Genomic DNA, 15000 nt, shown 5'->3' with positions numbered 1-15000 from the left:
ACATACACACATACATCTTAAATCTAACCCTACCCCCTCTACATCTTCCTTAATGGGCCCCCTGCTGCTTCTAACCCGTTTGAATATGTGTGAGGCATCCACAAGGGGGGATTCTTAGGTCCTTTTGAAGTTAACTAGTCCACCCCTTCTCTCTCTCTCTCTCTCTCTCTCTCTCTCTCTCTCTCTCTCTCTCTCTCTCTCTCTCTCTCTCTCTCTCTCCTCCGTCTCATCCCTTTCATCTCTTCCCTTCCCTTTCCCACCATCCACTATCCATTAACCGCCTCTACATCGTCTATTTATATTGCAGAGGCATCTACAAGGGAGCATTCTTAGGTTCCTTCCCTCTCTCTCTCTCTCTCTCTCTCTCTCTCTCTCTCTCTCTCTCTATCCCATCCCTTCCCTTCCCTCTTCCTCCCTATCCCCTACCTGCTAACCACCATCCACTGTCCATTAACCGGCTCTACATCGTTTATTTATATTTCAGAGGCATCCACAAGGGGTTATTCTTAAGTCCTTTTCAACTTTAATATTCCTTCCCTTTCCTCTCCTTTAATCCCTCTATCTCTTATCTCCTGTTCTTCCTCCACGTCTCACATATACCTTCTCCTTTTTCTCTTCTTCCCAAATCATTCTTTTCTATCTTCTCTACGTCCCTATAGTACATTTTGAGGTCCTTTTAAGTTAAGTATTCCTCTTCTTTCCTCTATCTCTATCTTTGACCTTCTACTCCCACCCGTCTGCTTCCTCTTTCCTCTCTAACACTTTCCTCCCACTCCCCTATCTCTTACTTCCTACTTCCTCCTCCTCCCTCTGTTCATCTTCATCCTCTTCCCCTCTACATCTTTCTATATATTTAAGGGGGTCCTCAGCTAACGCAAGGGCACATTCTTGGCCCCTCACTGTCCTTGCAGCCTCTCGTCTTCCCACTCTCCCATGCAGGTCACGTTACCATGCCGCCCGCCGTGACCAGAGTGGGCGATGTTACGTTCTCTTAGTTGAGGTGCCGCCTGGTTACCGGTTATGCATACCTGGGTACCTGGCTTCTCCTCTGCTAGTCCTGGGGTGTTGATAGGCTTGTCCATCTTTTGTCTTTCTTCTCCCTGGTTTGTTTAAGTCCCCCCTGTGGTTTTGTTTATTCTATTTCTAGTCTGTCTATATATATTTCTTTTAGTTTAGCCTTCTCTTCTGTTAGTCCTGGGATTTTGATAAGCTTGATTCTTTCCTTCCTTCTTCTCCCTGTTTTGTTTAAGTCCCCCCTGTGGTTTTGTTTATTTTATTTCTTGTTTTCTTGTTTCTTTTTCCCTCTGTCTATGTCTTTCTCTTAGTTTAGCCTTCTCTTCTGCTAGTCCTGGGGTTTTGATAGGCTTGATTCTTTCCTTCCTTCTTCTCCCTGGTTTGTTTAAGTGCCCCCTGTGGTCTTATTAATATCTAGCTTAACTCTCCCTCCCACCCTGTCTCTCTCTTTTTCTTTTTTTATCTATCTTACTATCTGTTTTTCTCTTTTTATTCTTATTTAATTTTCTTTTCTGTCCAATCTCTATTCCTATTTCATCCCTCCTATTTTATCTCATTTTCCTCTTCCACTTGCCTAATTGTCCATCTCTTTATTCTTCTTATTTTTTTTCCTTTTCTTGTTCCATTTACTTTTCTTTAGTTTACGTTCTATCTAGCTTTCCTTTTTCCACCTCTCTCATTTCCTCGTTTCTCTCTTTCAGCTACTTCTCTTCCTCTTCTATTCCACCTCTCTCCCTTCCTGTACTCTTTTATCTCCCCTTCAGACTACCTCCATACCTGCACACCTTTCCTTGTCTCCCCGCCATGCTCAGACCATTAGTAACTGATAGAGAGATGGAGAATACACGCCCGGTTCCCTGTCCTATCTCCCCCCCGTCTCGTCTTGGTCATAAATATCTGTCTTCCTCTGTCTCACAACCCGTCTATGTTCTCTGGGTTTAGTTACTTTCTGTTTTTTTAGTCTTCTGAGGTTCTTCGTTTGTCTTGTCTTTTTTCCTTAACCTGTCAAAATTGTCTGTCGTCTTCTCTCTGTCCTTCCATTTTCTGTCATCAAAACTTCCCTGTCAAACTTCTCTGTCTAACTTCTCTCTTCCCTTCCTTTTTCTGCCATCAAAACTTCCCTGTCAAACTTCTCTCTCCCCTTCCTTTTTCTGCCATCAAAACTTCCCTGTCAAACTTCTCTCTTCCCTTCATTTTTCTGTCATCAAAACTTCCCTGTCAAACTTCTCTCTTCCCTTCCTTTTTCTGCCATCAAAACTTCCCTGTCAAACTTCTCTGTCTAACTTCTCTCTTCCCTTCCTTTTTCTGCCATCAAAACTTCTCTGTCAAACTTCTCTCTTCCCTTCCTTTTTCTGCCATCAAAACGGCCCTTTCTCTCATCATTTCTTCTCTCTTAACTTCCTATCCCATAATAAAGTTTAGCGGGCTTTTTGAGTAATGGTCTTTTTTCTGAGTAGCGGGCTTTTTTTTCATTATAATTTCCTTTTTTTAGCCCTTGAACTGTTTCCTCTACTGTAAAAAAACAAAACTTAGCCAGTCACCCATAGTCCATTCTCTCTTACCTCATATGGACACACAAAGCAACAGACAATATATCAACCACTTTACCAGCAAGTATAACAGCTTCTCCTTCGTTCAGTAAGTCACAGTTTAACCCAGGTATACAGTTAGTGAGTCCTACCTATTTTTCCGGCCTCTAAGACACCCCGCCCCGCCAGTCACCCAGCCACGTGCCACCTATCCACACACAAGCATAACCTGTTACCTATTCCGCTCCACGCCCCACGCACGTCAGCAGGCCACCCAGTGCATTGACCCACGTTCTTCCCAGGCCTAGATCCGCCCTACGCCGTCTCATCCTTCCCTTCACCCCAAAACCTATTAGTATTTAGGCCCAAATGTCCTCCCCAAATGTGATACGGGTCAGGTACGGGCGAAAACGTAAACAATCAAATTCGTGTTTAGTTTATAAAAGCATTCGAATTGGGATATAACTGATTCTTAATATATATAATTGTGGGGTTTTTAACTTTATATGCACTGAAATGTTTATTGTTGTTGTTTTTGTTGTTGTTGTTGTGTTTGTTATCGTGTTAAGTATATAAAACCATTCGAATTGGCATATAACTAGTTCTTAATATAAATAATTGTGGGATTTTCAACTTTACATGCACTTAACTGTCTATTGTTGTTGTTTTTGTGTTTGTTATCTTCTCTTCCCCTCTTTCTCATCCTGTTTCTCCTATCATTACCATCATCAGCATCGTCAGTATTTAATGAGTGTTTTTTTTTTCATCTCCCACAGAAAGAAGACGCTCACAGCCTCCTCCTGCACGGCGCCCTTCAGCTGGTAAGTAGGCAACCCTCTCCCGCAATATTAATTAAGGACTAAAGAATGTATGACCAACCTCCCGAAATTGAAAAAAAGACAAACATACATTTCCAGACTCCATTCACTCACTAACCTTCCATATAGCAAATGATAAGACAAGAAAACACAAATCTACAAACTTTCTTGATTCAATAACTCACTATCTTGACTCACCAACCCTCCAGCAAACGATCATAAAATACTGAACGTCTTTTTAAACAGCGATAAGATAACATTAACGACCGCAAAACTGATCCTAAGGTCTTCGGGTGGGGAAAGCTACCGTTCACCTGTGTCACCTGTTGATTAGATAAGGTAAAGGTGTGGATCCCTAAAGGTATAACCCGTAGCTTCATGATAAGGAGTGTTCCAAGATTTTCACTGTGGTAATTTTTGGATTAGATAAGGAAACGGATTTTTATTATTTTTCAAGGGTATATAAGATGTAAGATATGTAATGTAAGATAAGTATGGAATGTAAGAACGGTAGAGTTTTGTTTGGTTTAATTTTGAGTTATTTTGGGGTACTGTTTAAAGTGATTTTGTTGTTAGTACTAAAAAATAATATGTCTTCTTTTTCTTTAGACATAAATCTTCAGTCTCACTCTTCTCTATAATTTTCTTCTCTTTCCCTTTTCTTTCATTCATCCAAAACGACTTCATTCATACTATTTTCCTTTTTTTCATTCATCCAAAAACGACCTTCATATTATTTTCCTTCCTATTTTTCCTTCTCTTTTCATCTTTCATCCATAACGACTTTGGTTTTACACTTCTCTATCTTTTCCTTCTCTTTCTCATTTTTTCATTCATCCAAAACGACTTCTTTCATATTCGTTTCCTTCCTCTTCTTCCCTTCTTTTCATTTTCCACCTATAACGACTCTGGTTTTATTCCTCTCTATCTTTTCCTTCTCTTTCTCATTCTTTCATTCATCCAAAACGACTTCATTCTCATTATTTTCCTTCCTCTTCTTCCCTTCTCTCTTCATCTTTCCCCCACAACGACGTCATTTGTATTTCCCCTTCCTCTTCCTCTTTTTATTCTTCTTTCTCTTCTGACCTAATTTTGGCAACACTAAAAAGACTAGCAAAATTTTCTTCTATATTCTCCTTTTTCTCTTTTCATTCTATTATATTTTGTTTCTTTACTGACCTCATTTTGGCAACACTGAAAATACTAACCCCCATTATGGCAACACTTACTCTAATATCCTATTGACAACACTGAGAATACTAACCCCCATTATGGCAACACTTACTCTAATATCCTATTGACAACACTGAGAATACTAACCCCCATTATGGCAACACTTACTCTAATATCCTATTGACAACACTGAGAATACTAACCCCCATTATGGCAACACTTACTATAATATCCTATTGACAACGCTGAGAATACTAACCCCCATTATGGCAACACTTACTCTAATATCCTATTGACAACACTGAGAATACTAACCCCCATTATGGCAACACTTACTCTAATATCCTATTGACAACACTGAGAATACTAACCCCCATTATGGCAACACTTACTCTAATATCCTATTGACAACACTGAAAATACTAACCCCCATTATGGCAACACTTACTCTAATATCCTATTGACAACACTGAGAATACTAACCCCCATTATGGCAACACTTACTCTAATATCCTATTGAAAACACTGAGAATACTAACCCCCATTATGGCAACACTTACTCTAATATCCTATTGACAACACTGAGAATACTAACCCCCATTATGGCAACACTTACTCTAATATCCTATTGAAAACACTGAAAACACTAACCCCCATTATGGCAACACTTACTCAAGCATCCTGTTGGCAATACTGCACTCACCATACTGGATAAGTCTCATTATCATCGTCATCACATAAACCAATCATCATCGTTATTATGCACCCTGCGGTATGTATTATGTATTAGCTATGTCAATATATGTATCCCCTCCACGACATCCGCCGGCTACACAAACAGACAAACTTAATCTTTATTCTGCGTCGGTCAAAGGATAATACGTATATCTATAACGCACCTTGTATAGCGTAACCTAATCTCTATTGTATTATTTGGTTAGTGTATTTCCATGTTGTTGTTGTTGGTTTAAAATTAAGTTCTGCCTAATAGTCTATCTGTGCCAATGTCATCTTTGGTTCCTTTTCATCTTTCCTTTCTCTCTCATTTTTCTGCTCTTTCTTTATTCATTCTCCTCATACATCTAACATCTGCGCCATTTCTGTTGTTGTTGTATTGGTTTTTGTTGTCCTAAGTTTAAGTTTTGCCTCATAACCTGTTTTTGCAAATATCATCTCTGTTCCCTCTTCATCTTTCCTTTCTCTCTCATTTTTCTGCTCTTTCGTTATTCATTCTCCTCTAACATCTAACATTTGCGCCATTTATGTTGTTGATGTTGTATTTGTTGTTGTCCTACGTCTAACATCTGCCTAATGACCTCCCTATTTCAGTTTACCCTTCTCTCCTTTAACACTTTTTTTCTTTATTCATTCTTCTCTAACATCTAACATCTACGCCATTTATGCTGTTGTTGTATTTGTTGTTGTTGTCCTAAGTCTAACATCCGCCTAATAACCTCTCCTATTTCAATTTACCTTTCCCTCTTTCTACGCTTTTTCTTTATGCATTCTCCTCTAACATCAAACATCAGCGCCATTTATCTTGTTGCCCAAAGTCTATAATCTGCCTAATAGCCTACCTTCCCTAATGCCATCTCTAATTCCTTTCCCTCTTTCCTTTCTCTCTTTCTGCCCTTTTCTTTATTCATTCTCCTCCAACATCTAACATCTGCGTCATTTATCTTGTTGCCCAAAGTCTACGATCTCCCTAATAACCTAACTTTCCATAATGCTATCTCTAATTCCTTTCCCTCTTTCCTTTCTCTCTTTCTGCCCTTTTCTTTATTCATTCCCCTCCAACGTCAAACATCTGCGCCATTTATCTTGTTGTTGCCTAAAATCTACGATCTCCCTAATAACCTAACTTTCCATAATGCCATCTCTAATGATATAATTCCTTTCCGTCTTTCCTTTCTCTCTTTCTGCCCTTTTCTTTATACCTTCTCCTCCAACATCAAACAACTGCGTCATTTATCTTATTGCCCAAAGTCTACAATGTGCCTAATAGCCTAGTCCCTTTCCGAATACCATCGTTAATACCATCTGCCTAACCTAAATAAACAACAAAACTAATGACAGCCTATACGAGCCTTCATCTCTCTCCTCCTCGTGCTGTGTGTGTTTAATAAGCCGATAGGGCACCCACTCCCTGGTTTACTATTCAGGGTGTGTCTCTTATGCACCGGCCAGCGAGAGACGTAAATGGGAAAGAGGAGAAGGTTGGGTTTAAGGGAATGCTGATGTGCGTTGTTGGCCGTCTCGTTGCTCTTGGTAGAGGGAAGACATGTGGGGAATAGATACATGTTTTTCTTGTTGATGTTGATGCGTAAGGAGAAATTCATCATCTACCTGTTATTATAAGGTTATTAGGTATATATTGGTTAGTATAGGGAAGACTACGTGGGGAAGAGATACATGTTTTTCTTGTTGATGTTGATGAGTAAGGAGAGATTCATCATCTACCTGTTATTATAAGGTTATTAGGTATATATTGGTTGGTATAGGGAAGACTACATGGGGAAGAGATACATGTTTTTCTTGTTGATGTTGATGAGTAAGGAGAAATTCATCATCTACCTGTTATTATAAGGTTATTAGGTATATATTGGTTAGTATAGGGAAGACTACGTGGGGAAGAGATACATGTTTTTCTTGTTGATGTTGATGAGTAAGGAGAAATTCATCATCTACCTGTTATTATAAGGTTATTAGGTATATATTGGTTAGTATAGGGAAGACTACATGGGGATGAGATACATGTTTTTCTTGTTGTTGTTGATGCGTAAGGAGAAATTCATCATCTACCTGTTATTATAAGGTTATTAGGTATATATTGGTTAGTATAGGGAAGACTACGTGGGGAAGAGATACATGTTTTTCTTGTTGTTGTTGATGCGTAAGGAGAAATTCATCATCTACCTATTATCATAAAGTCATTAGGTATATGTTGTTGTTTTTGTCACTTTTCTATTATTATCGTTTTTTTTTATTTTTCAGCTCTTTCCTTCATTCCTCTTCTTACTTTACTATATTCCCTGTATCTTATTATTCACCTCTCCTCCTTTTCTTTATTCCATGCTTTACTGTTACTATTTCTTTTATTTTTCATCATATATGCTCATCGAAGACTCTGTTTGGGGGTATGTATATGTTTTTTTTTAATTTAATGCCCTTTCATGGATTTCAATAACAGCAGCAACAACAACAACAACGACAATGATAATAATAATAACAATGATAATAATAATCACAATAATAATAATAGCAGCTGCCCTAGATCTTGTTCTATATGACAGGTAGATGAATGAGTTACCAATCTCGTATGGGCGACACATCTGACCTGGTATACTCCCTCCCTCCCTCCCTTACCCCCCTCTTTTCTACCTGCCAGACATGGGAGGACCCGCGTCTCAGGTGGAGCCTTGAAGACCACGAGGACCTGGACCGGCTCGGCGTGGACCCCCAGGAGTTGTGGCGACCTGACCTGGCTGTCTATAATTCGTGAGTGTGCATCGGGCGACAACTAAAAGATTACTATTTAATTGACCTATCTTTCGGCCATTCCTCTTGACTTTTTTAGGAGCAGTGAGTAGCGGGCCTTTTTTTCATTATTGTTTCCTTTTATTTGCCCTTCGAACTGTTTACTGTAAAAAATAATTAAAGCTGATTATATAACTCCTGAGATCATTGTTATTGTTAACTTTATTATATGGGTCCTTCTGTAGTGCTTGATCTCCCGACCATAAAAATCTTCACATATATACTACATCTTTTTTTCCTCTAATTAACTTTCTTTATAATCCCTAACCTCCTCCTCCTCCTCTTCCTCCTCCTCATTGTCATCGCTACCATTATTATTGCAAAGAGAAAACGAGTACACAGTTATTTTCCTTTTCTTCCCTAAACCGACTTTCTTTTCTATAATTCCTAACACCCTTTACCCCTCCTCCTCCTCATTATCACCCCTCCCATTATCATTACAAAAAGAAAAAGAGTACACATAATCATTTTCCTTTTCTTTCTTTAACTGATTTTTTTTCTATACTTCCTAACATCCTTTTCCCCTCCACCTTCTTCTTCTCCTCTTCACCATCATCGCCATCATCTTAACTATCACTACACACGCCAAAAAAAAATACCTGCGGACTCCTTTTCATCTTCAAATACAATGTACTTATAACCCGTAACATCATGACAACTTCTAAGCACTTCCCTTTCTTTCCCTAATCTAACCTAACCCAACCATCGCAATACCTAATTTCTCCCTTTATCCTCCTCCACTTCCCTTTCTTCCCCTTTTTCCATCTCCACTCAACTCTTCTTACATTCCCCAACACCAGCATCACAACCCCTAATCTCTCCCTTAATCCCCTTAGTCCCAACGCTGTGGCCTCGAGGTCACAAATGCCCGCCCTGGTGTACCCTGACGGTGTAGTGGTGTTCGTGCCCCCTGTGGACCTCCCCCTGACATGCCTGCTTGACCTGACCTACTGGCCCTACGATGTGCTCAACTGTTCCTTAAGGGCAGGCTCCTGGGTACATCACGGCCACATGCTGAACCTGACCCTTGCGGAAGATGCCCTCAAGGTTAGTGACAGCCTTTAGTGATACCCAGATTGACGAGTATGTTTTGGGGTTGGCTCACGTGGGTCCTTTCCTCTCCGCCGTTCTGCAATACTGTTATGTAATTATGTATATTTAACCCTTAGACAACCTTACCCTTATGGAAGACGGTTGAAAAAAGTCTAGTGTCTCCGTGGTGTAGTGGTTAGAACACCTATACTGATTAATAAGTAAACCAGTAGTATTTTTCAGGCTAATTTACAGTTAAGGAAGCAAGCCTCTCACTGGCCACTCTTTACTTTTGTCTGTTATGGGAGCGGTGAGTAGCGGGCTTTTTTCTTTCTCTGCACTCTTTTTGTTGCCCTTGAGCCGTCTCCTTTGCTGTAAAAGAAAAAAAAAAATGCCAAGGAAAAATAAAAGAGAAAAAAAAAGCCTTCGAATTCACGGGTCTGGGTTCGAATCCTATCCTGGGCACTCGACACGATGCCCACCCAGCTGTGTATCTTCCCCCTTGGGCTGAGGTATAAATGGGTACCCGGGGGCCCCTGGGAAAGGTAAACTGTGGTAACCCGGATGTCGCCCTGGTCCTGTGTCCCGGGGTAATGGGCTCAAGGGCCAATGGAACGGGGATGAGCACCGAGGCCACGCGCAGCTATAGGTTATGACCCCGACTTTACTTATAGGGTCATATTCTTAAACCTTCAGGCGCCCAGCCACACATTTAACAAGGCTTTCGTGGGATTTGCGGGCATTTCCAGGGGTAGTTTCATGACCTGGTGGTAGTCTGACCCTTCCTCTGTACCGTGAACGTAAAGAAACACCCATGGGGACGCGTTTGACCTCTTATTTTGCCTTTATAAATGATGGATGCAAGAGAAGGGAGCGTTTAACAATACCGACCTTAAAGTTTCAGGGACGCGAGTAGACCTATACAGTATTTAGTGCAGTTCCCCATTCGTAAACGTTTTCTAGCATGACGGCGCGAGTTAATGGCAGACTAAAGGAAACTGAGACCGAGGTATATCTTTAAATTAATAGTAACGAGAATCAATCTTTAAACGGTAAATATTGTGGTTGAGTGACATATATTTCGTCCCTTAACTGTACCATGGAGGCGTAATATCGTATTTTGGAGGCGTGGAATCAATCTCCATAATTACCCTTTAAGCAACTACAAGCCTACCACCGCGAGAATGATTTTTGAGTAGTCTAAATAAGGCTAGATTGTTACTGTAATTTCACAAGCTTCCTCGTGGCGGTGTGATGATAATGACTGAAAACTAAATGGACGAAGAAGAGGAAAGGGCAAAAATAAAGAGCACACAAAATATACACAATAAAATTAATAAACACAAATAAATAAATGCATATATACATAAATAGTTGAATATATACATACATAAATAATTGAATAGATAAATGTGGGTCATGAACACACACACACACACACACACACACACACCAACGTTACCAGATTGTCGTACTTAGCCTCTTACGTTTTCCGATTTCCGACCCCATAACTGTCTCCTCCACTCCAATAACTACATTTATTTATAGTTACCGTTGAAAGGTTTAATTATTAGTGTCCTTTTGCTATAGTTAAGTGTCTGAAAACGGTAAATACAATGGTGGATACGATAGTCTGGCAACGATGACACACACACACACACACACACACACACACACACACACACACACACACACACACACACACACACACACACACATTGTACTCACCCTTCCAGCTCCTCCTTGCCCCGTTGTGTTAATCTCCACGGCCCGGAGTTAAAAAAAAAAGTAAATAATCCATGAAAATATTCGAATTACTTAAAAAAAAAATAGTCTACCCTTACACCCACAGTTAGTTTTCACGTTATATATCACTTTTTCGTCTTACCAAGTGTTTTGAGCTATTTTATGTTTTACGAGGATATTGGTAATCGATCTCAAGCATTAATAGTCGAGTAATTGAAGGTATTAACCCAAAATGAGGCCATTGATACCATATGCACCCTCCCGCCACAGCTGTCAAACGTTTACTGAGCTTGAAAAACAGCTGCGAGGCCTCCTATTGGCTGCCCGATTCCTCCCGGCCACCAATCAGGAGCCAGAACGAGGACTCCCGCCCTTTTCAGGAACATTTAATTTATTTTCTTTAGTTTTCCTTGTATATTTTTGTTTCGGATGTTTTTTGGTACTGTTTGTTACTGTTATCTCGTGAATGGTGTTATGTACGAGGATATAGGAAGGGTAGGGATGGTTTTGTGAAGTCAGTATGCCAGTGACGTCATTGATTCTGTGACGTCACGGCCTATGAAAGCGAAGGAGAGAGAGAGAGAGAGAGATCAGGAGAAAGCATGAACTACGAGGATATTAAGTAATAGGATGAGACTTTCTTTACCCATTTTGTATCGAGACTCACTTTTCTGCCTATCATCTCGTCTATAGGCATGATTTACACGTTATTTGCACAGTGGTAATCTATGCAACATTAATACGATGGTAATTTCGAGTAATGAGTAGGAAGGACAGCTAATGATGGTGTGGTTACGTGAGACAAACACACCTAGCCTACTTAATCATCGAACGGCGTACTTACAAAGGAAATTGCTGTTCTGTGGGTGTTATTTGTTATATTAGTTATAAATACATAAGGATATAAGTTCTATTAGTTATATAAGAGGGGGGTATCAAGAGTTAGTTAGTTAGATAGTTATTATTGACCACAACATATTCCGTTACAAAATTTCCTTCTTTGGTTTGGGTCCAATATGAAATGGAAAATAAGGTTCCCCAAATAACCTACACAGAAGGTAAACACTAATTAGTAATGAAACAATAAAAAAAACAAGACCCAAGACCCAAGAACATCCAAAATCGACCTCTCTTTTGATTAATTATCCGGTCCATATAAGTTATCCCTAATTTTTTTTAATAGGAGCGGTGATTAGCGGGCTTTAATTCTTCATTTTTTCCCTTGAGCTGCTTACTGTAGAAACATTATACAAACATATATCTTTATACTTCATTCTTCTTTTAGTTCATGCTGTCGAGGGGCGGCGAGATAGAGGGTAGCACCAGCACAATCAGCGAGCCGGAGTGGGAGGTGATCTTCGCTAACCTGACGAGGCACACCCATCACCTGCCTTGCTGCACTGAGCCCCAGGTGATGCTTGCCATGGAGGTAGTGGTGCGACGCTCTGCCCCGGCCATCACCTGGGTCATGAAAACACCGGTTGTATGTACGTGTGAGGTGTTTTTACGGGGGTGTTTGTGTTTGTTTTTTTTGTGATTGTGTTTTTTTTTTCTGTATTGTTTCTGTTTTATTGTTGTTTTAGTCAGTTATTCCTTATTTTTTCTTTCTTCCGTCATTTTTCTTTCTATGATTCTTTCTTTCACTCGTTCTTTCATTCCTTTTTTCTATAATTCTTTCTTTCTTTCATTCTTAGTAATATTGTTTCTCTCCTTCATTGTTACTGTTTTTCATTCTCTCTCTCTTTCTCTTTCTATTTCATTCAGTCATTCATTAACTCATTCATTCTTTCTTACTTTATTCTTTCCGTATTTCTTGATCTCCATGTCTGTCTATCGTAGCTGTGACTAATAAAAAAAGACTGGAGAATATAATCGAATCACAAAATATTGATAAAAAAATATGTATGGAGGTGCTTTTTCTTCTTGTTCATGTTATTCTTATCATTCATCTCGTTTTTCATCTTATTATCATTATCATCATCATTCTTCTCCTCAAGGCTATTCGCGATGGAGAATATAATCGAATCACAAAATAATGATAAAAAATGTATGGAGGTGCTTTTTCTTCTTGTTATTCCTGTTATTCATCTCGTTCTTCATCTTGTTATCATCATTATCGTCATCATTCTTCTCCTCAGGTCTGTTCGTGATGACATGCCTGCTGTTCCTCTTACCGCCGAAGGGGAGCGAAAAAGTTATGTTCGGTGGGCTCTGCGTCCTACTCAACATTCTCTTCCTCGGGTTTGCCACCACAATAGTTTACAAGGACCCCATGCACACGCCCCTCATTGGTGGGTAGTAGTAGTAGTAGTAGTAGTAGTAGTAGTAGTAGTAGGCTAATGAGTATGTCTTTTGTTTTCTCACGCTTTTCAATTTTTTACTTTTTTTTATTTGTATTATTATTTTAAGTTTGCTACACATGTTTTCCTCTTCCATATGTATCTGTTTTTCTTTCCTTATATATTTACAGTTTTCTTTTATCTATTTGTTTGTTTGTTTATTTATTTTGTTTACTTGTCACTGTTTTCCTCGTATAGTCATTCTCCTGTAATTTCCTTTCTTTCTTTTTTGTGGTCTATCGTTTATTTATTTCCTTTACTTTCTTTCTTCTTCTGAACTGTCTGAAATTTCTCTCCTTTCTTTCCTTTCTTTCTTCTTTTCCACTGTTCCTTCTTTTCTTTCCTTTCTCTGCTTCATTAATCCTTTACTTATCTTTACTTATCTTTATTTCTTTGCTTCATTAATTTCCTCATGTGCACTGTCCTTTCCATCTTTCTTTCTTTCCTTTCTTCCTCCCTTTTAGCCTCGCACGTCTATTCTGTCCTCCATTCTAACAACCCTCTTCACTACCTTTACAGTCCAGTTGGTGATGCATCAGGTGGTGTTGACGGTGGTGAGCGTGGTGATAGCCGTTCTGGTGGTGAGGATGGTCAAGACTCATCACGCGTACCGCCTACCTCACATCCTCAACAAGCTGACATCGATCATCTCCCCCATACTCTGCCTCTCCAGCTGTACCAAGCGAGTGAGTGGGATTGGTGGCAGTTTATAGTCATTCTTCTTCATTTACAGTCATAAGAACATAGAAGTCTGCAAGAGCCCGGCTAAAATTGTTTCTTTTAGTTATTCTCTTTTATTCTTCCTTGATCTCAATCTTTCGTTTATACCATTCTTTTTAACTGAACAGCAACCTTTTCTTTCCCCCAAAGGTCCTTTACAGCCCACAAAACTACGCCTTCGTTGTAAATTAAAATTCTTTCTTTCAGTCATTCTTCTTTGTTTTATTCTTCCTTGCTTTTATTCATTCTTTCAGTCATTCTTACTAACACAACACCGATCCTTTCTCTTCCCTCATAGGTCCCTCACAACCTACAAAACTACCCCTTCAATGTAAACTAAAATTCTTTCTTTCAGTCATTCTTCTTTGTTTTATTCTTCCTTGCTTTTATTCATTCTTTCAGTCATTCTTTCTAACACAACACCGATCCTTTCTCTTCCCCCAAAGGTCCTTTACAGCCCACAAAACTACGCCTTCGTTGTAAACTAAAATTCTTTCTTTCAGTCATTCTTCTTTGTTTTATTCTTCATTCCTGTCATTCTTTCTTTCAGTCATCCTTACAAACTCAACACCGATCCTTTCGTCCCTCACAACCCACAAAACTATACGCCTTCAATGTTACTAAAAGTCTTTCAATCAGTCATTCTTCTTTGTTTTAATCTTCCTTACTCTCATTCTTTCTTTCAATCATCCTTACTGACTTAACATACCAACCCTTTCCTTGTTTCCCATTTCAAGTTCCTTACGACCCAGAAGAATACGGCCTTATACTGTGAACTGCTTTTCTTTCCTTCAATGAGTCTATCAACCATTCTTTATAAAATTCTTACTAACTCAACACGAACCCTTTTTCTTCCCTCACAGATCCCTTACAACCCAGAAGAATACGCCCTTACTGTTAACTGCATTTCTCTCAATTAGCCTATCAACCATTCTTTATACAATTCTTTCTAACTCAACACGAACCCTTTCTCTTCCCCCACAGATCCCTTACAGCCCACAAGTTATACATTTCTTACTAACTCAACACCAACCCTTTCTCTTCCCCCACAGATCCCTTACAACCCACAAGTTATACATTTCTTACTAACTC

General features: G+C 39.4%; 1 protein-coding gene across 2 annotated transcripts in view; it reads left to right on the top strand.

The window, feature by feature from the left end:
• Positions 1–15000, top strand: part of LOC127010030 (neuronal acetylcholine receptor subunit alpha-5-like) — a 31533-nt gene that overhangs the window by 15218 nt on the left and 1315 nt on the right. For both annotated transcript variants that reach the window (XM_050883745.1, XM_050883746.1), the window contains exons 4-9: positions 3320–3364; positions 7923–8032; positions 8908–9118; positions 12135–12336; positions 12988–13140; positions 13708–13874. In XM_050883745.1, coding sequence (XP_050739702.1) covers positions 3320–3364; positions 7923–8032; positions 8908–9118; positions 12135–12336; positions 12988–13140; positions 13708–13874 — 888 coding nt within the window. The remainder of the gene's footprint in view (positions 1–3319; positions 3365–7922; positions 8033–8907; positions 9119–12134; positions 12337–12987; positions 13141–13707; positions 13875–15000) is intronic.

This window comes from Eriocheir sinensis, chromosome 42, assembly GCF_024679095.1.
Source record: "Eriocheir sinensis breed Jianghai 21 chromosome 42, ASM2467909v1, whole genome shotgun sequence".
Taxonomy (NCBI): Eukaryota; Metazoa; Arthropoda; class Malacostraca; order Decapoda; family Varunidae; genus Eriocheir; species Eriocheir sinensis.
This window is presented reverse-complemented; position numbering and strand designations above follow the sequence as displayed.